Source organism: Panicum hallii, chromosome 1, assembly GCF_002211085.1.
Source record: "Panicum hallii strain FIL2 chromosome 1, PHallii_v3.1, whole genome shotgun sequence".
Classification (NCBI taxonomy): domain Eukaryota; kingdom Viridiplantae; phylum Streptophyta; class Magnoliopsida; order Poales; family Poaceae; genus Panicum; species Panicum hallii.
The window spans coordinates 44049529-44076056 of record NC_038042.1 but is presented as its reverse complement, the minus strand read 5'-3'; the positions used below and the strand labels follow the sequence as shown (position 1 = coordinate 44076056).

Below are 26528 nucleotides of genomic sequence, written 5' to 3'. Positions count from 1 at the left end.
CATGACAGTTGCGTGCTTCTAAAAGGTTTATCAGAAGCTAAGAAATTGACATTGTTTTCTTATCCTGTAATGGTATACCTGGACTCTTGTCTTTTACCTTTGTTATATTCATCTCATTATATCTTCTGCATTATCTATATTGTTGTAGGTTATTGAGAAATGTCACCTAGACTGGCCTTTGCTTTTGTGCTTGCGTTGCCAACTAGTATTTTTATGGCTTTCAATTGTCATGCTAGTATTTCATCTTCTCTGCTTGCACTTTGTCCAGTATATTTTCAAAAGGGACTTGAGATGCTGCCCAACGTTTAGCAAGTTGAGGACTTTGGGGGTGTTCGTTTCCTCCCCTCTAAATTTTATACCCATCACATCAAAGAGAATCTTATCATTTAGAAGTATTAAATAAAATCTTTTTATAAATTTTTTTTAACAGATGGGTGTTAATTCGCGAGACAAATTTAATGAGCCTAAATAATCCATAATTTGCCACAGTGATGCTACAGTAATCATCCACTAATCATGGATTAATATACCTCGACTTGACGATGGCAAGTTCAATTCCGCCCTTTGATGCATATTTTTATCCTAGTTTTTATAAATACAACCCAGTGGCCTGTTTTATAAAACTGCATGGTTTTGCGTGCCGTAAACATGATAGGATAGCCACCCCTGTCGTGATAACCATACCTTGACCACCTGATTTTATAAAGAAAACGCGTGTGTGTGGGAAGGGATAAAATATGGTTTTGAAAAGTGAGTCAGACGGGATGGATGGCATTTCTGTGTGAAATGCCGTTGGTGTGCTCGTACCTGAGTGGTTGAGCGTGGAAGGGAGATATCCATCTTGTCACCCCTAAGGACCGAGTTGATGTGTCGTCTCACCTAGCTTCCTGTCGTGCAAACCACTTGACCGTTGTATGGGCAACGGCTTGGCCTAACCCCACTAGTTAGTCTGATAGCCATCAGGAGAGCTGGGAGCAACGGGTGATCAAGGAAACGGGATAAGCCCTGTGTGACTTATGCCCCGGTCAAACCTCGGTGTTAGGTCGAATGACCCCTTGATAGATCCCGTGGTGGCTAGTCAGGTCTAGCTAAGGTGGGTAAGGGCTTCGATGGGATCTGCACCGGCACTAAGGTGTTCGTGCTGTGGTACCCCACCTGTGGGTAAAGTTGCACACCTCTGCAGAGTTAAAATCTATTCGAATAGCCGTGCCCACGGTATTGGGCAAGTTACGGTGTGGTCACATAACTAGTGTTTCTCTCTGGGAATGGTTGAGCTGGTGTGAGTTGTTTGGAAAGTACCCGGCGGTTGTGCCGTGCGCTACGGCGGACGGGGAGTCCGGTAGCGGTTTGAAACTTGGATCCGTGTGGATCAACATCGTGTGTTCTTTGATACTTGAAAACTTATTTTGAAAAGTGCTTTTGAAACGAACCCTTGCATATAATTGTGTTTCCGCAAAAGAACCGTAACTTTACCCTTGGATTATCCTGTGCATTTAAATTCTGTTATAACCCCCTCGCGGTGTGATTGGACTTGCTGAGTACGTTTGTACTCACCCCGTTCTTACTTTACAGTGGAGGATCCCGACTACATCCCCGAGAACGACGAGTAGGGTCCCGTCCTGCACCCAGTCTTGCCTGTGGGTGAGGTCACCGTTGGAGCTCCGCATGGCGCAAGACTCTGATGATCCCCTGTTCATAGTTAGTGTAGTAGTATGGGTTTTTGTTGTAATCCTCGCGATAGTGGCGCTTCACTGCCCATTACCGCGAAGAGTTGTACGGTGATGTACCATCTGATGTAATAAAAGTGTTATCAGCCTCCTGGGACTGATAAAGTAACACTTTTAAGTCTTCCCTGATGGGGGGACGCTTCACGCATTGCTACCCCCTCTCTCCTTTTTGTAAATCACGCACAAAAAGGCAACTTTTTTTGCCCAAGCGAAAGGGCGACCCGTTCTCTCGACGCAACCTAAGTGATGTTTGTTGGGCCATCAGACCTACCAAATCCTCGTCACAACCTACGGTGAACTAATAGCTGAAACCATTCGGGCCAGCCCCAGCTACACGCTGCAGCCTACGGTTAACGAGCATATTTGAAAGGAAAAGTGCGAAGATAGAAATCACTCCAGGAAACAAAGGGATACGGGCGGGACCAGCTTCCCAAAAACCATAAAACGAAAACGATTACAAGCACTTAGATCGTTCACTCGAGGGCCCTTCAAGACCCCTACACAAACTGCTCTAGAAATGAAAGCTAACTACGCGACAAATGGTTTTTATTGCGGCACCCCGTCCGTGTTGGCCGACGACGTGGACAGAAGGGGCCGCGCTGCAGGGTCAACCGGAGGAGCCCCCTAGCTAAGGGCCAGCGCAGTCGGGGCGGCACTCGACCTGGCTTCTGTTTCTTAAACGCCGTTGCCGCTGCTGCCCAAGGCCGTTTCCCTCTCCGTGTGGTGAGCTTCCTTCACCCACTTTGTGGTGGCTGCCTCCGCAATCGCTGTCGTGACCGGTACCAAGCTCTCTCGAGTTCGTGGAGCTAGTCGGTGGCCCACCACGACCGCGACACGGGCACGAAAAATGGGGCAACGCACCATCCTCCCGGGTAAGCTTCAATGCCCCACATCCCTAGTCAATAATCGCATTTAATCGTTCGATTCACGAAAAACATTAAAACTTCTAAAATAAAAATGGCGCGGACGATAAAAGTGTGCTAATGGATTCCGATTCGGGAACCCGACCAACCAAGATTCGAGGGCCGGTCCACAGAGTACTCGAGGCCGCCTCGCATCAAACAGAGCCAGGGGAGAAAATGCAGATGAGCCCCAGCGCCCCTTGCCCGATCTGCTCAAGCAGCAAGCCGGGTCATCTCAACCTTCTCATCCGATCCGGACCTCGAGCCATGCCCACAGAATCTCCACCGAGGAGAGGCCAACGGGACACCTGAGTTGGTCGGACGACTCGGACATCTGCCGGGAGGCGGGTCGCTGAGCAGTGGAATGCCACCTGCAGGCTATGCCGACCCCGTCACGATCGACGGACCTGGATTCCACTTGGATGTCCGAAATTTTACCTAGGCACACCTATTAGGAGCTCACCAAGCCCGTCACTCGAGCCATCGAGGCAAGTGACGCCGGTTAAACCCCTCCGGTTACAGAGACCGCGGATGGGGCCACCTCCATGCATATACGCACACGACGCCGTCGAGCCGACCGCTCTCCTTCGTAGCAAAGGTGCGGCGAGTCAGGGCACCGCATTTCCACTTGGAAAAGATGAAAAAATTCCAGCCCCTGACCGGACTCACGGACGGGCGCGGCAAATATAATACACCCCGGGGTAAACGCGCCTTATTTCTGGCGAATAAGTATTACAAAGTACAGTCAGTCCACGGCCGTTACAAGTTACGAAAAACCCGTTACCACCACTAGGGGGTAACGCTGGTAACCTTGGGAGGGCTGCTCCAAGTACGGAAACACTGGGAAGAACATCTTCCTCTCAAGTCTTCTTCTTGCACCCCCTCCCTCAAGGACGCCTTGGCAGGGACGATGGCGAGCAGTCCATCTACCGCTGACTGAACACCCACGCCACCTTGGACAGGCCTCCGATTCTGTGTTGAGAGCAGACGGCCGCTGCCGCATTTGCATTTCGCGGACAGACAAAAGCAATCCCCGATTGACCAATGGTCGTAAAGGGTAACCCATCGCACGCTGTGCCTCCCTGCGACTTGGACATAACGATGCGACTACTCACTTAGAGCTAAAACACGGCGCGGTTAGAAAAAACGCATTCACGATTAAACAAATTGTAAAGCCGCCTAGGGGCCTCTGATGAGTCCAGGGACCCAGGGTCCCCGCGGACCCGTCTCCTGCTTACATTCAGACTAGCCAAAATATAGCACCCGGAGCGAACATCCACCTTTATTGGCCGCAGCTTCGTCCAGGCCGCCCAAACCTATGATCCCACCAAACGGCCGGTCGGAAAAAGTATGGCTTATGACCTCAACCTAGAAGATGATCGGGGACTGGATCTGTACCACGGCTCGGACCGAGATCCCCCGACCAAGTTCCATCTTACGCATGTCGCTATCTCCGATCACGAAGATCGAGGACACCCAGACCCTGCATATTGGGTTGGCGGACCCTAGGAGCAGATATGGCGGATAAGAATGCAAGAACTTGCGGTACAAACCGACCGCTCCCCGCCACGGGGATTGCAGTGCCCCTCTACTATCCAGTCTCGTGCGCGGAGCCGCGGAGCTCAACGAACTCCAGGAAAGAAAGAGCACATGAAGCCCCGGCCGCCGCTCCGGGGAGGGGCGGCGACCGCATCGGCGCCCTTCCGGACGGCGTCCTCGAGGACATCCTCGGCTTCCTGCCGGCTCAGGATGCCGTCCGGACCTGCGTGCTGGCCCGGCGCTGGCGCGACCTCTGGAAGTTCGCCAAGGCCCTCCGCATCGTCGGCGGAGACGGCAAGTTCCTGGGGTCCGTGAAGGAGCTCCGGGAGTTCGTGGACTACCTGCTTCTCTCCCGACGGAGGCACACCTCTCGACACGTTCGAGCTCAATTTATTGGGGTTCAGCGATGAAGAATTGCCCAGCTTGAACAGCTGGTTCCGTCATGCTGTGAAGTGCAAAGCCCGGGTTCTCAGGCTCCGTTTGCACAATGACTTTTGAGAGTTTCCACGCCTTGCCTAAGCTAGACGGCTTGCCTCTCGTCTCCAAGCATCTTACAAGGCTAGAGCTTCACGGTGTTGGGGTCTACAGCAGTTTCCCTGATTTCTCAAGCTTCCCGGTCTTGGAACATCTAGAGTTCAACAAATGTGAATTCTCGTTGGTCCAGAAGATTTTGTCCGATTCAATTAAACATCTGAGCATCACTCAGTCCATTTCCGGGTTTTATGATTCTTTCCGCACTCATATTTGTGCTCCGAATCTTGCCTCACTGCGTTTAGATGAAGTTTATGGGTGGACTCCTGTGCTTGAGACCATGGCATCATTAGTGGAAGCATTTGTCAGAATACCTGAGTTATGTTTGGACCAGTGTGAACAATGGCATGCAAACTATTGGGATCGTGATTGCAAGTCTTTGTGACAAACATGATAACAGTGCCAATGGCCATGACAGTTGCGTGCTTCTAAAAGGTTTATCAGAAGCTAAGAAATTGACATTGTTTTCTTATCCTGTAATGGTATACCTGGACTCTTGTCTTTTACCTTTGTTATATTCATCTCATTATATCTTCTGCATTATCTATATTGTTGTAGGTTATTGAGAAATGTCACCTAGACTGGCCTTTGCTTTTGTGCTTGCGTTGCCAACTAGTATTTTTATGGCTTTCAATTGTCATGCTAGTATTTCATCTTCTCTGCTTGCACTTTGTCCAGTATATTTTCAAAAGGGACTTGAGATGCTGCCCAACGTTTAGCAAGTTGAAGACTTTGGGGGTGTTCGTTTCCTCCCCTCTAAATTTTAGACCCATCACATCAAAGAGAATCTTATCATTTAGAAGTATTAAATAAAATCTTTTTATAAATTTTTTTTAACAGATGGGTGTTAATTCGCGAGACAAATTTAATGAGCCTAAATAATCCATAATTTGCCACAGTGATGCTACAGTAATCATCCACTAATCATGGATTAATATACCTCATTAGATTCGTCTCGCGAATTAGACCTGGGGTTCTGCAATTAGTTTTGTAATTAGACTTTATTTAATACTTCTAAATGACAAGATTCTCTTTGATGTGACCCCTCTAAAATTTAGAGGCAGGGAAACGAACACACCCTTTGTTACTCAACAAATACTGGTCTGAGCCTGATAGTTTACATGCACTTGCATGTATTCTTGAACATTCTCCAGTTCTGGAGAAGCTCACTCTTCAGCTATTTTTGGAGGTATACATTCTATAAATATCCAGCTCTTGAATTTTAGAATCATTGTACACTGTTGATTGATCTTATCAAATTGGTTCATTTTACTGTAGGTGCCTAAATATGTAGAGGAAATGAAAGGAAGCCCTGATCCGGAAGAGTTATCAGCTGCTATATCAGAATTCCTTCAGATAATTGAAGTCAAATGTGAAGTGGTTGATGAGGTGGTTCTCAATGTTTTGAAGTTTCTGCGTAAACTTGGCATAAGTAAGTCACTGCTCACATATTCTATATTTCTGCAGTTTTCTTTCACATGGCGGAAAGAAAGCAAGCAATGAAGAAACTTCTAAGTTCATTTGGAAAAGAGTAAATGTTGGGACCACCTGGGAGAAATGTAACTCTTTAATACATTTGGTGGACGAAAATAAGAAAAACAAAATCAGTTGAAGTGTTTAAAATAATTTATAACACGTACATCTGACTTGCCAATTAGTTCTGAACCATAGCATAAATGGGTCTGTTAATAATTTAAAGTGGTAACACGATATGCTAGCTTGTCAAACAGTTCCAAACTGTCCGAGTTGCATGCATTATAGTACTATAATGGTAAATGGTACTTTCACAAGTTAGATTTTATATGGGCAATCAAATGCCCTTGTATCTATGTAGCAGTGTACTACATAGTTACATATGCAGCAGTGTACTACCATTGGTATATTTGTTATTGAATCCTCTATTTGTCCTGTGGGAACTAGTAAACGATGTCTCCATGAATTCTTCTTAGTTGCTCTTGTTATTCCAGGTTTCCATTGCTATCACATAATAACATTAGTGTCACTGACTTAAAAGTTTTGGTGATGTGTGTTCAGTCATTTGATTTGGTCTTTCATCTTTCCACATTTCGAACATTATTTGACTTATTTTGTTTACCTGGTCTTGCACTCCTGTATCACTAGCTAAAATTCTGTAACAGGGCTATATGATTATCATAACAAGACATGTAGCTTGATGTTCTTGTCATGGTTCTTTGTAGTGGAAATTGGTCAGATCCCTCTGCTGGTGAACTCGTGCTATACTACTGAAAAGCGTGCAGCCAAACTTTACAATTTTCAGCATCTATGTATAATTTTTTTCTTTGAAATGGTCATGTGTAAATGATATCATAGTGCATGCTATGAAATATATTTGCAAAATATAATATTCTTACAATTTTCAATTTTGTGCTTACATATTCAGTATTTCAGTTAGAAGCTAGAAGGTGACAATGAAAGCCAGCAGACGTCCAAAACATCATATGTTCTGAATGGGGGGTGATTAATCATAAATAGGGTTTCTTCTGCAGCTCCACTTTGGTAGAACATCCACCCAGTGCTGGAATAAATAAGTAGCTAATCTTCTGTTTGATCAAGTGAAATTCAAATGGCTGAAGCCTATTCCTATATCTCAAGTTCCCTTGTGAAGTTTTTCTCATTTCTCAGATGGCACTCCTTAGCAATTTATTGTTCTTTTCGTATTTGTGCAGTTTTTGATCAACATGGAGTTTTGTCTGAAGATGGATCTGGTACCACTTAGCATATTATGCAAGATACAATGCAAAGCTCCATCAGGGAAGGATCGTTGCTGCCAACTAAGGATGTCTTTTATCTCTGATTCTTAGTTTCAATCGTAGCTGTAGGAACACTTAGGAGTCGGTAATTAGTTGTTTCGATCATTTAGCTGTACCTGGTTTACCTTGCTATTGCCTTCGCTGCCTTCTTCCCCAGATCACTGGTTAGCTCACTCGAGGTGGCGTCCATGTCCAGTGCAATTTGAGAAGGAACCCGGTATCATATATCTTCTCCTTGCTGAGCCCAGTTCCTGTGATGCTAGGATTGAATCTGCAGTAATGCTGGGTGAGTACTATTACAATCACATGATTAAAGGACTAAGAAGCTCATGATTTTACAAATGTAGTTCGACCAAAAAAAGAAATACACATGTTGAATTGTTGAGGCAACCCTGTCGTAATTTCTGTGAGCGAATTCACACCTCATTTGATCACAGCCTCCTTGAAAAAAACGCTCTAAGTTCATCTCCTTGCATTTTTTGTCCTTGTATATCTCCGTCTGTTGTCTTCCCCGCATGGCAATGTCCCTGCTGGCCAGTACACGTTCACCCACCATGGTTATGGGGGCTTGGTCAGGTTGTTGCGCAGAACATTGTTGTCAGGTAAAAGTCTCAGTTGAGGACCATCATCAGAAATTTGAAACCCCTTCTCGGTGATTATGTTTCCTAATGTTTCTTTGAGTAAGGGTGATGGATTGGCGATATTAAGCTCACAGAGATCTTAATATGTCATTTAAGAAATATGTCATTTTGTTATTACTCCACCAAAGTTGCAGGAGAGCCAAATTTTAGGCAAATCTTTATTTTTGATGTTTGGTGGTGTATCGCTATCTGGAATCGAATTCCCTTCCCTTTAAACTTGGCTGATCCAGACGATCTAAAGAGCACAGAACTACAACACAACCAAGATATTCATCCATTCAAAAATACACCATGGAAACAAGCTGAAGTCAGAAAAAAACCGTTGCAAAAGAAGTGACATGGGTGGATCCATACACCTGTGGTGACATTCTTCTGGGGCACTCTTCTCATATGAATCATGATGCCAAATTTAATCGAATATAGCAGAAAGGCACCTTGCGCGGTTGAATCCAAATGGATTCAATTAGTATCTGAACCGATCTTCGTGCTTTTGCTCACATGCTTCCAATCAATCTGGGGCTTAAGGTATCAGCTGGTGGCGAGCGAAATCAATTTGGTGTGGTAGTGTCTACTCATGCAGTTAACATGGGAGTTCACAGCAACACCTTTTACCGAACAGTTTATATTATATCAAAAGCACAAGCTGTCAGTTCATAAAAACACAACATACGGATAACGAGAACTCTGATCTACTTCTTCAACCAAACAGATTCTGCATTCCCCTCGTATCACATCATTCAGAAAAAAGGCCTTTTGCTATTCTCATTTTCCACCTCAGTTACTCTTAACTGTACGGTCTGTACCAGCTACTTATCTAATATCATATTTCATTTTTTTTCCCTAATCTCAAGATCATGAACACTTGTCTGTTCAATATTGACAACTTTCACATTTTATACCTTGAACTAAGTCGGCTTTGCTCTTGATGGTTCTTCTATTGTGTCAACTGGATACTGAATCTTATGCTCTTTTGCACGTAAGTTCACAAATTGAGGTACAAGATGGATGCTAAAGATGGACAGACAACTGACTGCCTTCAGGTATACCTGGAACCTAAGCCAAGCATGTGCATTCAATGAAAGCTCCTGCAAGGCACAAACATCTGACGGTTTTAGAAGCTGAAAAATGTGCGCTTAACTTCAGTTTACACTTATTTCGATAATCCAGGTGCAAAACAGAAATGGCGGTGGCACTGTAGGAGGAGTTAATTGGATAATTTAACCAGTAAACATAATTGAGATTAACTATGCAGCTAGTCACAGTTAAACTAAAAGGTATACTTAATTATGACTTGAAACTGCCCTAAAAAAATGACTTGCAACGTTTTGACATTGGCAGCTAGATTTGTCAACATTGAGCATATAATGCAATGGTCCATGGATACGAAAAAAGCAAATACACATCTAGTCTGCTAATATATTAATCACAATTCAAAAAGTAAACGGACAAGTGTGATAGAGAACTGTAGAGTTCCATGACGTACCAGCAGATGCATGTCATCGGAAGTGCCGCAGTGCAAATGGAGCAATGGACGCAGACAAGCGTTTTTTAGCAGATCCCATTTGTGACATACTAATATTATGTACCACATATTAGGAAATATCCACATCGTGAATATATGCAACCTTGCCCCAATCAGGACCTCCGTTCTTTTTGTACCGCTCCTTGAGATTAGAGTGGCAGTTGTGGATGCGTAGATTACTCAGAGATGCAGGCATATCTGGAAGCGTTTGAATATTGAATATCTGCAATGACTCCAGGGAGATCAGACTTGCCATCTCTTGGGGTAAACATTGCAAACCAGAAGCATTGGTCACTACTATCTCTTCAAGAGCTTGACAGTTGCGCAGAAGCCATTCCTCAGGTAAAAGTGTTAGCTCAGGACCACCAGAAACTCGAAACCTCTTTACACTGGTTATGCTTTGCAATGGATCTTTGAGTAAGAGAGATGGGTGGTCAATATCAAGCTCACGGAGCTCCAAGGTACAGCCAGATAAATCAGCACTCTCTACTGACTGAACAAACATGTCTTCAACAAGTCTGTTGCAACCACTGATTGTCAACAACGTGAGTGAAGGGAGCCCCTGAATTCCATCAAGTGATGCTAGATCTTTGCAATCCCAGATGGCTAGATTTTCAAGACTCGTCAATCCTGCAAAGGCTGCTGTGGAGGGTAAGGATGTCATTGCGCAACCAATAAACATAATATCAGTTAGCCCTGTCAAGCATGCAAATACGTCTGAAGGAAGTGACAGCATTGCACAACCATCTAAATACAACCGTTTCAGAGATTTGAGGCCGAGCAAGGATTTGAACAGTGGCGATTCAGCAGTGCTGCACCATCCTAAAGTGAACGATCGTAACGTAGGGGGCAATCTGATCTCTCCTGTTATCAAATTTGGGCACTTCACTATTTCAAAGGTCTTCAGGGTAGAAAGTGAACAAAAGAAATCTTCTTGCAGGCATGAAAGACTCGCACATTGTTGGATGGACAATTCCTCAAGAGCAGTAAGAGAGTAACCCTGCCACAAAGTTGCCAGATCTGGGCAGCGGGAAATCACTAACTTGAAAGAGACATGGCCGGTGATGATGATGAACTTGTATTGGAGGTCACGGACAATGGTGGCATATCCCGCAGGTCAGTAAAATGGATTTCAACATGTTGGATACTGATAGGTACACTTGGTACACGTCTTAACCTTTCACAGTTGCGCACTATTAGTGTGTCAAGCCTAGGAAATAAGTTCACATCATCCAATCCAACCCATTCAGTGCAACTTGGCATATCTTCGATCTCAAGTACCTTAAGGGATTGTAGTCCATAAGGTTTCTCACTCCCATAAAATGAAGAATCCACGCGGTTGACTGATTCCATGTTACTTATGTAAAGATATTGAAGAGAAGGTAACTGCCCAATAGGTGGAAGACGCTGCAGGACTTTACAATCACACAGACAGAGATATGTCAAATTGATGAGTTTGAGACTTTCCAACCAACATGGAGATCGAGAACCAGGATATCCTTGAATCTTCAATTTACAAATGTTGGGATGGGGTTGAAGTTTGTCAAGAATCTGCTCAGCTTTGCTTGGGTCACATGAATCAGACGAGTTTGAGCCAAGATTTAGTAAGTCTTCAGGGCGTGGAGACCAACTAAATGTGACTGCAGATAGTTTCTCTTTCTGATCCAACATGACTTCAGTAGCCTCCTCTGTGCTGTTTACCTTGTCAAGACCTGAAATATGCAAGTGGCAGATGTTCTTAAGATTCTTGAGTTCGCCAATAGTGTAACCCCTCTGCTGTTGGATGCGGAAACCATAAAGCAAACATAGAGAAGTCAGCTTTCCTACATCAGGAATCATTGCCATTATGCCATATGATAACTGTAAATGACGTAAATTGACCAGATTGCAGGATCCCTCCATTTCTCCTTTTACAGGAACTGTAAGTTGTGGGTTATCAAACTTCATTATTTCAAGGTGGTATAGCTTGTATACAGACTGTGGGAACCAGGAGAACTGTTTCATGTTTTTTCGACCCCATATGACAGACAAGTAGCGAAGGTGCACCATAGCATTAACTGTATTAGGCAACTTGCAGGTAGAGTTTGTGATTAGGGACAACACTCGTAAGCTTTTTGCCACACTCAGCACTTTACGGAGTATGAGTTCTTCCCCTGCCTGATCTTGGTCTTGAAACTGCATGATAAGGGTGCGCAGTTTCTTTACTTGAGAGATCTGTTCAACAACAGTAGGACTCATAAGTTCAATGTACATGTGTCTAATGGTCTTTGGTACCATCCCAGAAAATTTTCTATCAATTCTGACACATTCATTTACTGAAGCAGAACGTGCCAATTCATGAAGAAGATCATGCATGACATATTTTTCTTCATAATATTCATCAAACAAGTTGCATTTTATAGCACGACGAGAACGAGGCCTCAATTTGATGTCCGTTGTCGGTCAAAATCCGCCGGCGAGCAGTGACAGGCAACACGAGGAGCCGGGAGGCTTCCGGGACAGCTGGTGGGCCCCGGTCCCTCGGTCAACGGCCCAGCGATCCGGCGCGCACCCTGGCTTGAAGATGCTAGGCGTGCTACCTGATCCTACACCTGATCAGGAAGGTGTGACGTGTCAAACCTCTGTATGCACAGACACATGTAAAGATTAGTCCGAGCCGTGATCGGCTCATCACCCCCTCCCCGGTATCAGCTATAGAAAGCCGATTGCATCAATACCGGATCGGATCTTTGGAACAGGCAATATATATATATATGTTTATCAAAATAAATTTTGCTTCATAAATATCAATCTAATCCAACCCACGATAACTAAGCCCTCACTGCACGATCGGAACATCCTACACGTGACTGAGCCTAACAAATATACAAAAGCATCGGAACAAACAACCCAAACAGAGATCATAGAAACAACCAAAAAGCCGATCCCTAAATCAACCTCTATTCAAGCCACAAGCCGATACTAAAGCATACTGCCGGAACGTTCAACTCGTTTGCAAGGCCTAATCATGCACATATTGAACTAAATCTCCAAATAAACAGAAACTAGCCATAACAGATCGGATCTACTGATAAAGACAAAACAAGATGCAACCATCGCATCTGTGATCGAACACGACGATTAAGCACACGAGAGCAACGAACAGAACATGATTAAGACACAAAAAGGATAACATTACTCTATGCGTGCTAAGATAACTAATGCTACTCGCCATCTACAAGGCTTCAGAACGAGCAACACATAAACAGACGAGCAAGGGTAATGCTACCCCGATCACGCAGAGCGTGATCGGGCCGCATGGCACTTACCCGATGAAAACCCTAGAATAGGGGAGGTGATGCGCCGAGAGTTGTTGATGAATGATTCTGTCTCTTGTTTATTCATGGTACATATTTATAGTCCATAGACTTCTCCTCCTTAACTAACCCTAACCAAACACGACACGAATCTTAACTGCCTATATCTAAATTTACACGGCCTTTCTGGCCCTAATCACCCGCACAAGGTCCGATTCGCAAGCTTATCGTAACTGTCTTCTAGGCCCATCTTGCTCCATGGCCCACTTTTGGCCCGTCCAGATTATGGCGATAACACATGCCCCCCTGGTTTCGGCAATGGTAATTCCGAAATCACCTATTTTAAAATCGCCTTGACCCTTCGGCTTCCGATCCATACAGCCACGCCCTTTCGACTTCCAGCAGATGTGACTGCTCTGTATCAGTCTCCTAGGGAACTGTTACGGTGCCGATTTACTTCACCTCTGTGTTTTCCCTTATAAACTTACCCCGGCATCTTCCCCAATCATCTTTCTCTCACAGCCATTAACCATTGCGCTTCTTCTTTTCTCTTGTCATGGCTTCTTCTTCTTCTGCCTCCTCCGTCATTTCTTTTGAATCCGAAACCTCCCGAGAGCCAACTCCAGAATACGATCCGATAGCTGCTTACGAAGTCCGTGCCCCCCTGCATTGGGATGCAGAAGAATGGGATTTTCCTTCCCAGTCAGAGGATGATAAATCCCTGACCGATGGTGAGGATCTTGCACTCCTCTTCGGAGCCGAGTTGGAGGAAGACGAAGATGATGCATCTTGGGGGGAAGACTTCTCCTCCTCGGAAGAAAGAGTCGATTCCTTTTCCTCCGAAGAAGATCCGATGGCAGGTAACTTCCTCCTTGGCAGGTCATCGGACGAAGCTTCCGACGACACCGAAGAAGCCGAAGACGATGACGGCTTCACCAGCAACAGCAGCGGGCAAGATGACAGCAGCGACAACAGTAGTGATGATAGTGGTGCTAGCGTTGCTCCGCCGGTCAAGCGCCGCAAGACTACTGGCGTGTACTGGTGGTAGGTTGTAGCACCACCATTAGTTTGTTTCAAGGAGCAGTTAGCTCTTCTTTTGTACTTGCTGCTTTGCTGTGAATAGAATCCTCTTTTGCATCAGTAAATTTCTTGCACATAACAATCTGCTCAAGAGCCGATGGCAACGCATCGGCCTTAGAGTGTACCAGTCCGGATCCGAAATAACTTTCCAATTTACTTTACCCTCTGCCGGACCACAAATCCAAAACAGATCTCTGGAGATTCTGGGATCCAGGCTAACTCCGAACTTCTTTTGCTCATAAACTCTAGCCGCAGAATCCTCCTCTGATCCTTGAAACGCACATACGATCTTGCGCCGCCCACCCTAGATCTATTCTCCAAGATCTCGATTCAAGACTCACGATGGTGGAATCTTCGAACACTGCCGCCGCCGTCTTCGGTCTGAAGGTAAACTTCGACCCCCATTAATTTAATGCAGCAACCGTAAAATTTACTGCGCGGTTAAATGACTCCTTCCTCGGCAATCTTGTTTTCTTGGGGTTTTTTCAGGCTTCCGATATCTTCTTACCGCACCCTTCTTCCCCCTGCAGCCTGTTGTTGTGGATGTCTCTAGTGGGGAAGAACCCCCGCGCCAACAGGGCTTAGCTTTGGAGATGCCAGAGGATGTGGACGTGCCCATTAGAGCTTTGATTACCCTTCATGATCCTGATGCGGCAGTCCTGGAGGGTCCTTCTGCATCGACTGACGTCCCGGCTACTTCGCCAGGTACGCAGGAGCCGGTCGTGACGGCATCCCTTGTTAGCCCCTCTCTGGAAGGACCATCCACCGCCTCTGCCACTGCCGACCTCCCTGCGCGAGAGACACATCCAGCAGAGCCGACCGCTATCTCATTGGCTGTTGCCCCAGCAGAGCCGACCGCTATCTCATCGGCTATTGCTTCTTCTTCTGGAGACGTGGCTCCTCTGGCCTCTACCGTCACCGTTCATCCTTCTGAAGGGACGCGCCCTCGGGAGCCGATCATTCCTTCATCGGCTATCGCCACCTCCCTCTCGGGACAGGTATGCCTTATTCCTTGTAATTACTTCGGTCTTTTTCCGCAGTGCCTTGCTCACCCTCTTTTCCTCCAGAATCTGGATCTTTCAGAGCTCCTCGCGTTCGATCCTGCCTCAATCGGGTCGGCCATATTGGAAGCCGATGACCCTCCCCTGGACTTGACCAGCACTGCCAATCAACTTCTCCGCATGAAGAATCTTCTGTCGGGTCCGATCGACGCCTTGATCCAGGATTCCAGCGCGGTGAAACAGATCCTTGATGAGGTCAAGTCCTAGCTCCCTATGAGCCTTCAGGTCAAGCTTTTGCCGGCCGGATACCTTCCTTCATTCCGAGCAAAGGTGGCAGAGGCTCGCCATAGGATCGAGACTCGGCGCTCTCAATCGCTCTTAAGGACTATCATCGCCGAGATGTGCCAGTCAGTTAACAAGAAGAAAGCTGCACTCGACGCCAAGGCTGACACGTCTGCCTCTGTCCAGCGGCTTCATCTCCTGGAGAGAGAACTAGAAGACCTCGAGGCTAAAGTCCGGGCTACCAAGCAGCGCATTCAGGAAGAGAAGAATCTTATTGCGGGTTCCAAGCAGGAGGCAGCAGCCTTGACCGCCGAGCTGAAGACGGACCTGGCCGAGCTGAGCGGCCTGAGCAAACAAGTGGTGCCGGGGGCGGACGAAGAGGACGAAGTGGTGATTGCTGAAGTTGACCGCATCCATCTCGACGCCATTGCTGCCATCAATGATTTCCTCCAAAAAACCTGCCCAAGATGAACTCTGTATTTTCATGTCGTGACCCTGGAGTCGATGGTTATACATCGGCTATTTGATAACCTGTGGTGATTAATTGCTACAAAAACTTCTAAAGTCGATGGTTTTACACCGGCTGTTCTAATGCCTTTTGTTAACGTATGAGCCGATCATACTCATCGGCCTCCTTTTTCATTTCTTGTCTTGCCGAAACGCCATCGGCTTGGCCCGTGTCACCTTTCTTAGCTTACTGGTCATATCGGCTTATTGCCTGATGGGTACCATCGGCTTTACTGTTCGTCGGCCCACATACTTGGGAAGTATTTCTTAAGATGTTGGCCGTTGACTGCCACTGGAAACTTGACGCCATCCAATTCTTCAAGCATGTACGCATTCCCAGGTAGGACCCGGTCAACCCTGTATGGCCCGTGGCAGTTTGGGGACCACTTGCCGTATGCCGCGTCCTTAGTTCCTAATGGTAATACTGCTTCCCAGACCAAGTCTCCTACTTGAAATTCCTTCGGTTTGACCCTTTTATTATATACACGGGCTACTTTAGCCTTATTCTCCTTAATCTTCTCTAGCGACCATAGCCTGAGCTCCGTGAGGTCCTTCATATTGTCACTCATCAGGGTAGCATATTCTTCCGTAGATAAGTCATTCTGAAATTCTACGCGTCTTGACCCGGCCGTAATTTCCCACGGTAACACGGCTTCCTGCCCGTAGACCAAGTGATAAGGGGAAGTTTTTGTCGCCCCATGACAAGATATACGGTATGCCCACAATGCTTTTGACAAGACCTCGTGCCAGCGTCTGGGGTATTCATCAATCTTCCTCTTAATCAATTTGATAAGGCTCTGATTGGACGCTTCAGCTTGTCCATTTGCCTGAGCATAATATGGAGATGATCTAATCAGCTTGATACCCATATCAGCGGCAAACTTCTTGAATTCTTCTGAAATAAAAACGGAACCGCCATCTGTTGTAATGGTCTGTGGGATCCCAAATCTGTGAATGACGTGTTCCTTGACGAACTGAATAACATCTTTAGATGCCACCGATTTCATTGGAACCGCTTCCACCCATTTGGTGAAATAATCTGTGATAGCTAAAATGAACTGATGACCCTTGCTAGATGGAGGATTAATTTTACCGATCATATCCATACCCCAGCCTTTGAACGGCCATGGTTTAATGATGGGGTTCATCACGGACGCTTGCACCATCTGGATCTTTCCGAACCTCTGACATGCTTGACATCCTTTATAATACTTAAAACAATCTTCAAGCATGGTGGGCCAATAGTACCCTGATTGCCTAACTAGCCATTTCATCTTGTGAGCCGACTGATGAGCCCCACACGTTCCTTCGTGGACTTCATGCAGGAGCCGATTGGATTCGACCGGCCCCAAACATTTAAGCAACAACCCCTCCAAGGTCCTGTAAAACATATCATCCCCTATCAGAACATACCTCATGGCTTTGTACCGTATCCTCTTGGGTGCCCCCTGAGCCGAATCCTTCAAGTAATTGAAGATATCGGCTCTCCAATCTCCCTGGTCCAGTAAGTACACCTGATGATGTGTTCCATCGGTTTTGTATCCTGAAGCCAGTTGCGCCAGATCATTAGCCTCTGCATTCCGAGCTCTAGGTATCCAATAAAAATTTATATACCTGAATTGGGCTATTAGTTCCTGGCATTGCACCCACAATGGAAATAGTAGCTCGCTTTCACACCTGTATTCTTCCGTGAGTTGGGAGATTACCAATTTTGAATCCCCGAAGACTTCTACCGCTTCAGCTCCGGCCTCCAGAAGCAATTCCATGCCTTTATGCACCGCCTCGTATTCTGCAAGGTTGTTGGTATAGGTAGTAGATAATCTGATCGAGAAAGAATACGTTGCCCCCCGAGGCGATACCAGCAGGATGCCGATGCCACATCCGTCTCCACAAACCGATCCGTCGAAGTACATAGCCCAGGCTCGTACAGAAAGCGCTGCTATACTGGTATTGATCCTCTCAGCAATGAGATCCGCTAACGCCTACCCTTTCACTGCTTTTGCGGGTTGATATCGGATATCGAACTCTGATAATGCAAACATCCATTTTCCCAATCGGCCTTTCAATACAGGAGCCGATAACATATGCTTTATAACATCCGATTTGCAAATGATGATTACCTCAGCCGATAGCAGGATATGGCGAAGCTTGGTGCATGTAAAAAATAAGCAAAGACAAAGTTTCTCCATATCGGGGTACCTTGTTTCTGCATCCAACATCCTCCTGCTGAGATAAAATACCACCCTCTCCTTGCCATCATATAGTTGTACTACCACTGAAGCAATAGAGGTGTCGCCGACTGACAAATATATGTAAAATGACCTATCTTGTTGTGGTGGCACCAACACAGGCGGTCTCAACAAATATTCTTTAATTTCTTCGAATGCCCGTTGTTGTTCTGCCCCCCAGCGGAATTCTTCATTGGTTTTGATTTTCACTAACTCCATAAAGGGTTCAATCCGCCCAGATAGATTAGAAATAAACCTCCTGACGAAGTTAATCTTGCCAATAAGTTGCTGGAGCTCCTTCTCGGTAGTGGGTGGCACCATAGTGCGTACAGCTTCCTGACTTTTCAGGCCAATCTCTATTCCTCTTTCATGAACCAGAAAGCTCAAAAACTGCCCGGCTGACACACCAAAGGCGCACTTTTTCGGATTCATCCTGAGCCCGAACTTTCTAGTTCGTTTCAGAACCTGCCGTAAATCATCCAGATGTCCCTCGACCGATGCTGACTTTACCACGACGTCATCGATATAAATTTCCACCAGGTTGCCGATCAAATCATGAAAAATGTGGTTAATGGCACACTGATACGTAGCACCAGCATTTTTCAAACCGAAGGTCATAACCACATACTCGAACAGGCCCACCGCTCCAGGCACTCTGAACACAGTTTTGTGTATATCTTCAGGGGCCATGAAAATCTGATTGTAACCTGCATTACCATCCATGAAACTTAAAATTTTGTGGCCGGCAGCAGCATTGATTAACGTCTCTGCAATAGGCATTGGGTATTCATCCTTCGGAGTGGCTCTATTGAGATCCCTGAAATCCACACACACCCGCCATCGGCCATCCTTCTTCTGTACGGGCACAATGCTGGAGATCCATTCAGCGTATCTGTAAGCCCTGATAAATCCAGCTTCTAACATCTTCTCCACTTCTTTCTTTACTTCAACCAGGACTTCGGCTTTCATCTGCCGTGCCCGCTGTTGGACTGGTCGAAATCCACTCTTAAGAGGGAGCCGATGCTCAACTATACTCCTATCCAGCCCAGGCATCTCTGTGTAATCCCAGGCGAAGCAATCGGCATATCCCTTCAGCAAAGTTATCATCGGCTCTCGTAGGGTTGGGTGCAACTTCCTACTTATAAACGTTGGTCGTGGCTTATCCCCAGGACCAATATTTATCTCCTCAAGTTCGTCAGCCGATGTGAAACCATATCCTAGCTTCCCATCCTCCGTTAGATCAATACTGCAGATGGAAAAGGAAGATAGTAAAAAGAATTCCGGCCGATCGTTAAGATCGGCCGCTCCACGCATCCCATTATTTTCCAAGATTTTACGAAAAGAATAAGGCCGGCTGCCAGCGCTGGCCATCCCATAACAACTATGTAAAATACTTGACATCAAAACTTCAATTTTTGGGGCCGATTGCAAGAATCGGTCATCATAACTCTGCTGTAATGTCCCGTTTTGTGCGGCTCCTTTATTCTGTAAGGCCGGTGGATAAGACCAGCCTTACTCCGTTTTTTGTAGCCTCGATGCGATCATACCCTTCTAAGCTCATCCCTGAAATCGGCTCTTGATCTTCCGCATCCCAGATGCTCATGGCAGCATGCGAAATTTCAATCGAGTCGTCTGCCTGGACCACTTCCACCTCGTCTCCATCCCACTGGATCAAACATTGATGCATTGTAGAGGGGATGCAACAGTTAGTGTGAATCCAGTCCCTGCCAAGTAAAACATTGTAAGTACTTTTGCTGTTGACGACGAAGAATGAGGTCAGGACGGTCTTGTTTCCAATGGTGAGGTCTACACTGAGGATGCCTTGAGCTTCTGAAGTCTGCCCATTAAAGTCACTTAGCGTGACATTAGTCTTGATCAGGTCTCCGGTGGACCACCCCAAATGGTTCAGAACTGAATACGGCATGATGTTAACTGCCGCTCCCGTATCCACCAGCATCTTATTAACGGGCTGACCATTAATATACCCTTTAAGATACAAAGCCTTCAGGTGTTTGTAGTTCTTGGCTTGTGGCTTTTCGAATATCACCGGCCGTGGTCCCAAATCAAGCTGGGCTACCGATGGCTCCTCCTGGGTCCGAGCATGGAACTCTGCAGGAAGTACAAAAACCATGTGTGTATCAGCCGATACCTTCTTATCGGCTTTTATTGACTTGGGCCGCCATTCCTTCCCGGAAGGGCGCGACTCCTTCTCCTGCACATAATGGACTTGTTCTGCCAGATCTGGTCGCGCTTTTCTTAAGGTCTCGATATACTTGGCCTCGGCTTCCTCCAAGCTACGCAGCCGGTGCACCCTGCGCTTCTGGGAACGATTAAGTCCATCAGGGCACCAACGTGGACGATGATACCTATTTTCCTCTTCATCTTCCCTTCGTGGTGATCGAACACGCTCTTGCCGGGTTGGAGCAGGTCCTAACCGCCGGAAAACTAAATCCCTTGCTTCTGTCTTCATTGGTCCACACTCTGGGCAATCCCTGATAGTACGCAGCCGGCTCATACCTGAATCCCAACAGTACCTGAAGAACGGGTAGTGCTAATGATCACGGGCATCTTCGTGCTTCCTCAGGCGCTTTCCAGTGCGACGCTCATATTCTTCTTCCTCAGATTCCCGCTGGAGGCGCTGCTGGTACTGGTATTCATATTTCCTGAGAAGATCAGAAGAAGTTGGCCGTTGATTCCTCACATACCTTACTTGTTCTTCTGTGACATACTCTTTCTTCTCTTTTTGGGGCCGATCGCTGGGATCAGCTTCTCTGTTCTTGACCTGGCGGCGTAATGCCACCCCCACCATGTTGATGCCAAGCGCGAAGTCCAGTTGTCGCCTTGCAGACCGGTTGTAATTTTCTACCATGTTCACACCAGGGAAAGGTTGAGTATCAACCTTCATGGCGGTCTGGCCTAGGATCAATCAGCCCTACTCAATAGCCGATTGGATTTGCCGACGGAGCTCCTTGCAATTACTCGTGCTGTGGGTAAAGGAGTCATGCCATTTACAATATGATCTTCCTTTTAACTCCTGCGTCGTGGGAGGTTTGTGTCCTTCTGGAAACTTCAACTGCTTTTCTTTTAATAATAAGTTGAAAATTTATTCGACTTTACCCACATCAAAGTCAAACCCCTTTGCAGGCCCAGTTTGCTTCACCCACTTGCACGGTACGGGATTTGCGCCGCGAGCCCATTCTGCAACTGATACTTCCATTTCTTCCCCGGAGTCATCGGCCTCTTCTGTATCAGCTAGCGCCACTTGACGCTTAAATTTTTCTTGGTACAGCTCAGGGTGACGCTGCTCGTGCGTCGTCAACTTCTGGACTAGATGCGCCAAAGAAGTAAATTCCAATTGAAAAGCCAGATCTCTGATCGGCTTCAATAATCCTAATGATGCCAATTCAACAGCTTCCTTTACAGAGATCCGTGTTGAATAACATCTGTTTTTCATCTCCCTGAAGCGTCGAACGAACTCTGCCACGGTCTCTCCACGCTTCTGTAGTACCTGCGCCAGATCGGCAATTCCCGCCTCTGCAGCTTCTGAATCATACTGAATATGGAATTGTTCTTCCAGCTGCTTCCAGGTACGGATAGAGTCAGGACCTAATGACGTATACTATCCAAAGGCCGGTCCTGTGAGCGATTGCGAGAAGAACCTTACTCGCAACGGATCCGATACGGAGATCATACCCAATTGTGCCAAATATCGGCTCACATGTTTGATACAACTAGAACCTTCTGCCCCACTAAATTTGGTAAACTCAGGGAGCCGATACTTGGGCGGCAATGGGATTAAATCATAATCACTTGGATACGGCTTAGTATAGCCGATCGCTCTCCTCTTTGGTAATATGCCAAACTGATCCCTCAGAATGGCGCTGATTTGCTCCGCTGTTTGTAACCCAGGGGCCGAGTGCATACTGTCGTGACTCGGCCCGGTAGCATAAGTTGCTAGCCATGCTTGCTTGTCTGCGTCGGCTCCAGAAATCCCTCCAACTACTTTTTGTGCGGAATGTACCGGGTTATTGCTGTCCGGTATGTATGCACACATGTAGCCAGGTGGGATTTCCTTGGGTGGCTCGCTGAAGAACTGGTGATCCATGGGGTCACCTCCCACTTTATAAACCACATAAGCTGGAGCACCATGTGATTCCGCAGCTGTGAGCGCATAAGGCAATGGATGTCTGGTCTGGAACGGCAATTCTCCCTTATGACTTCCCAAGGTAGGCCCAGTTGGAGAATGCTGATGCTTCATAATTTCTTGGACCACTCGCAAAGCTACGCGTTCGAAAGCATTAACCAAACTTTCAGAATGCCGGTGCAATAAATAAACCACCGCATAATTTACTTCCTGCCGCAGAGCTCTGGTACGATCTTCAGATGGGGTAGAAAGATCTACTCCGTCAAGAGCACCTTCGGGTGAAAACCCTCTCCACCTAACACCGTGGTTGCGAGTCCTTTCAAAAGAGCCGATGAGGTCGGCTTCAAATTGAGACTTGATTTCGTCATATCTCTGCTTATATTCGGCAGAGAGCTCCTCGTAAGTAATCAGATCGTCTCTTGCCATTCCGCCGTCCGCGATTGACGAAGTCATCGACGATGATGAAGTCGATGAAGATGGTGTCGATGATGATGACGAAGTCGATGAAGTCGTCCCACTGGGCGTGCCAGAATGTGTTGTCGGTCAAAACCCGCCGGCGAGCAGTGACAGGCAACACGAGGAGCCGGGAGGCTTCCGGGACGACTGGTGGGCCCCGGTCCCTCGGTCAACGGCCCAGCGATCCGGCGCGCACCCTGGCTTGAAGTTGCTAGGCGTGCCACCTGATCCTACACCTGATCAGGAAGGTGTGACGTGTCAAACCTCTGTATGCACAGACACATGTAAAGATTAGTCCGAGCCGTGATCGGCTCATCACCTCCTCCCCGGTATCGGCTATAGAAAGCCGATTGCATCAATACCGGATCGGATCTTTGGAACATGCAATATATATATGTTTATCAAAATAAATCTTGCTTCATAAATATCAATCTAATCCAACCCACGATAACTAAGCCCTCACTGCACGATCGGAACATCCTACACGTGACTGAGCCTAACAAATACACAAAAGCATCGGAACAAACAACCCAAACAGAGATCATAGAAACAACCAAAAAGCCGATCCCTAAATCAACCTCTATTCAAGCCACAAGCCGATACTAAAGCATACTGCCGGAACGTTCAACTCGTTTGCAAGGCCTAATCATGCACATATTGAACTAAATCTCCAAATAAACAGAAACTAGCCATAACAGATCGGATCTACTGATAAAGACAAAACAAGATGCAACCATCGCATCTGTGATCGAACACGACGATTAAGCACACGAGAGCAACGAACAGAACATGATTAAGACACAAAAAGGATAACATTACTTTATACGTGCTAAGATAACTAATGCTACTCGCCATCTACAACTCGCCATCTACAAGGCTTCAGAACGAGCAACACATAAACAGACGAGCAAGGGTAATGCTACCCCGATCACGCAGAGCGTGATCGGGGCCGCATGGCACTTACCCGATGAAAATCCTAGAATAGGGGAGGCGATGCGCCGAGAGTTGTTGATGAATGATTCTGTCTCTTGTTTATTCATGGTACATATTTATAGTCCGTAGACTTGTCCTCCTTAACTAACCCTAACCAAACACGACACGAATCTTAACTGCCTATATCTAAATTTACACGGCCTTTCTGGCCCCAATCACCCGCACAAGGTCCGATTCGCAAGCTTATCGTAACTGTCTTCTAGGCCCATCTTGCTCCATGTCCCACTTTTGACCCGTCCAGATTATGGCGATAACAATGTCGAAAAAGGATTTCATGGTTAATGTATCCAAATACTCCATTCCAACATCCTCGGGCATCATGTTTTTTTTTCGACGAACCCTCGGGCATCATGTCATCCGCTACATATTGGATTAGTCCTGAGCCCATCCATAAGTACACCAACTCTTTCTTTGTGAACTCATAGTCTTTATGAAATAAGCTGCAGTACTTGAAACATGCCTGCAAATGAGTTTGTAGATGTTGATAACTTAACCTTAGCACCATCATGATCCCTTCCTTACCCTGTTCTGTATTATTAATATTTGTTGCCAAAATTCTGTTCCAAGTGCTACTGTCCCTTTTGCTGTTCAACAATCCACCTAGAACTTTTGCTGCCAGTGGAGAACCACAGAGTTTGCCGGCCATTTGCTTGCTGATCTGCTGCAGATTTCTGTAATCATCAGGATTGACTCCGAAAAATGCATGACTGTTCAACATAACAAGAAGGTTAGTTTCTTCTAGTCCACTCAATCTCATAAACTGGCCTTCTTCCTGCGTTGCTCTTGCAGCAAGATCAGCTACTGATTGCATTCGAGTTGTCATCAAGATCTTACTTCCTTTCTTCCCATATCTCAATGGACGTACCAAATTATCCCAATCCTCGACACTATGATCATTCCACACATCATCCAGTACAAGGAGGAATGTTTTGGAACTCAGTTTTTCCTTGAGGACCTTGTGAAGAGAACTTAGGCCCTCAATGTTTATTTTTTCACCAGTTACCTCTTGAAGGATCTTTCTCATTAATCTTTCAACATCAAATTCAAAAGAAACACAGGCCCAGATTATCAAATCAAAATACCCTATCACATCGTTATCATTGCATATAACTTGTGCAAGTGTTGTCTTCCCCAATCCACCTATCCCAACTATAGAAAATATAGAGATATTGTTGAAAATTTGTTCAGGTGCACTGTTTTCAGCCTTGGTCAACCAGTCAACTAAAACTTTCCTCTCCTCCTCTCTGCAAGTACCATGCTGGGAGGCAGTGAGCTTGTTTCGCGCCGGTTCCTGAAATCCACCACTTGTCTGTGATTCTTCATCTTATTGTTATCAATATGATTGAGAACATGGAGAAAACGATCCACACCAGAAACAGCATCATCTAATGTTTTGACAGCACTTTTCAACCTCTTCAGCGACCCAGTGGTGAATGCATGATTAAATTGCTGGACAACCCTGCCCTTGAACTCATGAAAAGAGCCACTCACCTTGTTATCTCGCATTTTCACCTTTTCCTCAAGCTTGTAATATTCTAGCTCATCAAGAGCATCCTCAGCTTCCTCAACGGCATCTCTAAGCTGCCACCGCCATGCATCTAGTGCCCCACTTTGATAACTGATCTGATCTTCGTCGACAGCGTCAAACACAGCTTGGATCTGAGGAACTAGTTCCTCCAGCCTTTTCTTGGTACTTTTCAATCCCGCGTCTTTCTTCTTATCCTTCAGGTAGTCAAAGGCCTTGTTGATGATATAGGAGATGACTGAAGTTGCAATACCTTTTCCTGCAAAAGCTGCAGCTGCAGCAGCCATGGTTGGATTTTTGGAAGATTGAAGAAAGGTATAACACAGTGCAGAAAACTAGAAAAAGGCAAGGCTCCCTCCCAGATGCATATCCTGATTGGGGACTAGTGGACAAGATCAACACGTCTTAAATTTAAGCGATGGTCCTCTATGTGCCCATTGTTTTTCTATTATATTCACAACTAGGTTGTAGAAAAAGTAGAACGGAGGAGCAGCTGACTAGGTTTCTCCTTTGTTAGTTATCCACTTGTTGCTTAGTGATGCTACCTAGGGGTTATAGAATTTGTTTTATTATTAATCTATATTTAATACTTCTAATTAGCATCTAAACATCCAATGTGACGGGACTAATAATAAATCCTGCAGTAACCAAACCTAGCTAAAGTTTTACAGAGCGAGAGGGAAAGAAAGACGCTTTTGTGCATGAGACAGAGTAGCATGTTGCGGAGAGGATAGTGACGGGGGTGCACTGCATTTGGAGCCCGAGCATACCAGAAACTTGAATCGGCGGTGGAAGACAAGGGACGCGCTTGTGGCCTTTACAGGAGGGCGCACGCAGCGTGCGACGGGCGGGTGCGAGGCCGGCCTGCTGGCGGAGGTCTGTGGCGGTTTGTCCCTCCACGCCGATCATTCCATCGAGCACCCGGCGGACGATGCGGTTACCGGCTCGTCGCAGCAGCCCTCTTTGGCATTTCGTCGAGCAAATGGTGGGCGTCGGTCGAGGGTTCCGAGCGTGCCGACCAATGGTTCGTTCAGCTTTGACCACGCGCTGCCAGTTCTCTATATCACAGTCACAGCTGCGCATGGAACACATCGTCCCGGGTTGCTTGGGGGCTTGGGCTTGACATGGCACAGGGTCTCTTGGAGATCTTGCTGATCTGTGTGATGGTGTGGTTCTCACTGCCAACTACAGGCTCTTAGTTTATATTACATTTTTTACGGCCACGTTTTGGCGCGCAAATGCGAGTGTCCGACGCAAAATACTATGCTCCAATGTACTCCCTCTATTTTTATTTATTTACAGTACCAAATGTATTTCATTGAGTCCATCTAAAATATACATTAATAGCGTATACATTGGGTAGTATAGTTGTTGCCATATTTT

The 26528-nt window shown here is 46.2% G+C and overlaps 3 protein-coding genes and 1 pseudogene across 6 annotated transcripts; 2 read left to right on the top strand and 2 right to left on the bottom strand.

Annotated features, from left to right (window-relative positions):
* The first annotated feature begins 4146 nt into the window (after positions 1-4146).
* Positions 4147-4889, top strand: LOC112897225 (FBD-associated F-box protein At5g18780-like). Its single transcript, XM_025965477.1, is given in 2 exon segments — positions 4147-4524; positions 4526-4889. Coding segments are annotated over 2 exon segments (519 nt in total). The 3' UTR covers positions 4667-4889.
* On the top strand, positions 4671-7860 carry LOC112900519. 4 transcript variants are annotated; one of them, XM_025969386.1, is made up of 5 exons: positions 5011-5181; positions 5378-5429; positions 5779-5888; positions 5978-6088; positions 6167-7860. In XM_025969386.1, exons 1-5 carry the CDS (start codon positions 5047-5049, stop codon positions 6200-6202), a joined length of 444 nt encoding a protein of 147 aa, XP_025825171.1. In that variant the 5' UTR covers positions 5011-5046; the 3' UTR covers positions 6203-7860. The 4 variants fall into 4 exon arrangements, 3 of the variants coding, with proteins under 3 accessions (XP_025825163.1, XP_025825171.1, XP_025825168.1); XM_025969383.1 differs by having other exon boundaries at positions 5978-6131; positions 7387-7860; XM_025969378.1 differs by having other exon boundaries at positions 4671-5181; positions 5978-7860.
* A 941-nt stretch (positions 7861-8801) lies between these two features.
* On the bottom strand, positions 8802-12057 carry LOC112880786 (annotated as a pseudogene).
* Positions 12058-24698: 12641 nt separating this feature from the next.
* Positions 24699-26237, bottom strand: LOC112897215. The gene is made up of 2 exons (XM_025965466.1): positions 25916-26237; positions 24699-25419 (listed from the first exon to the last, which is right to left on the bottom strand). The coding sequence occupies exons 1-2, from the start codon at positions 26235-26237 to the stop codon at positions 24842-24844; spliced, it is 900 nt and encodes a 299-aa protein (XP_025821251.1). The 3' UTR covers positions 24699-24841.
* Between the last annotated feature and the right edge of the window lie 291 nt (positions 26238-26528).

What these genes read in the sequence shown, in the direction of transcription:
- LOC112900519 (XM_025969378.1), top strand. Translation starts at nt 5,047, where the DNA reads ATGCAAACTATTGGGATCGTGATTGCAAGTCTTTGTGACAAACATGAT. An exon ending in TGTTTTCTTATCCTGTAATG is followed by an intron (nt 5,182 to 5,377) that starts GTATACCTGGAC and finishes CACTTTGTCCAG; the next exon opens with TATATTTTCAAAAGGGACTT. An exon ending in CTCTTCAGCTATTTTTGGAG is followed by an intron (nt 5,889 to 5,977) that starts GTATACATTCTA and finishes ATTTTACTGTAG; the next exon opens with GTGCCTAAATATGTAGAGGA.
- LOC112897215 (XM_025965466.1), bottom strand. Translation starts at nt 26,237, where the DNA reads ATGTGTTCCATGCGCAGCTGTGACTGTGATATAGAGAACTGGCAGCGC. An exon ending in ACCGCCGATTCAAGTTTCTG is followed by an intron (nt 25,420 to 25,915) that starts GTATGCTCGGGC and finishes TGGCTGCTGCAG; the next exon opens with CTGCAGCTTTTGCAGGAAAA.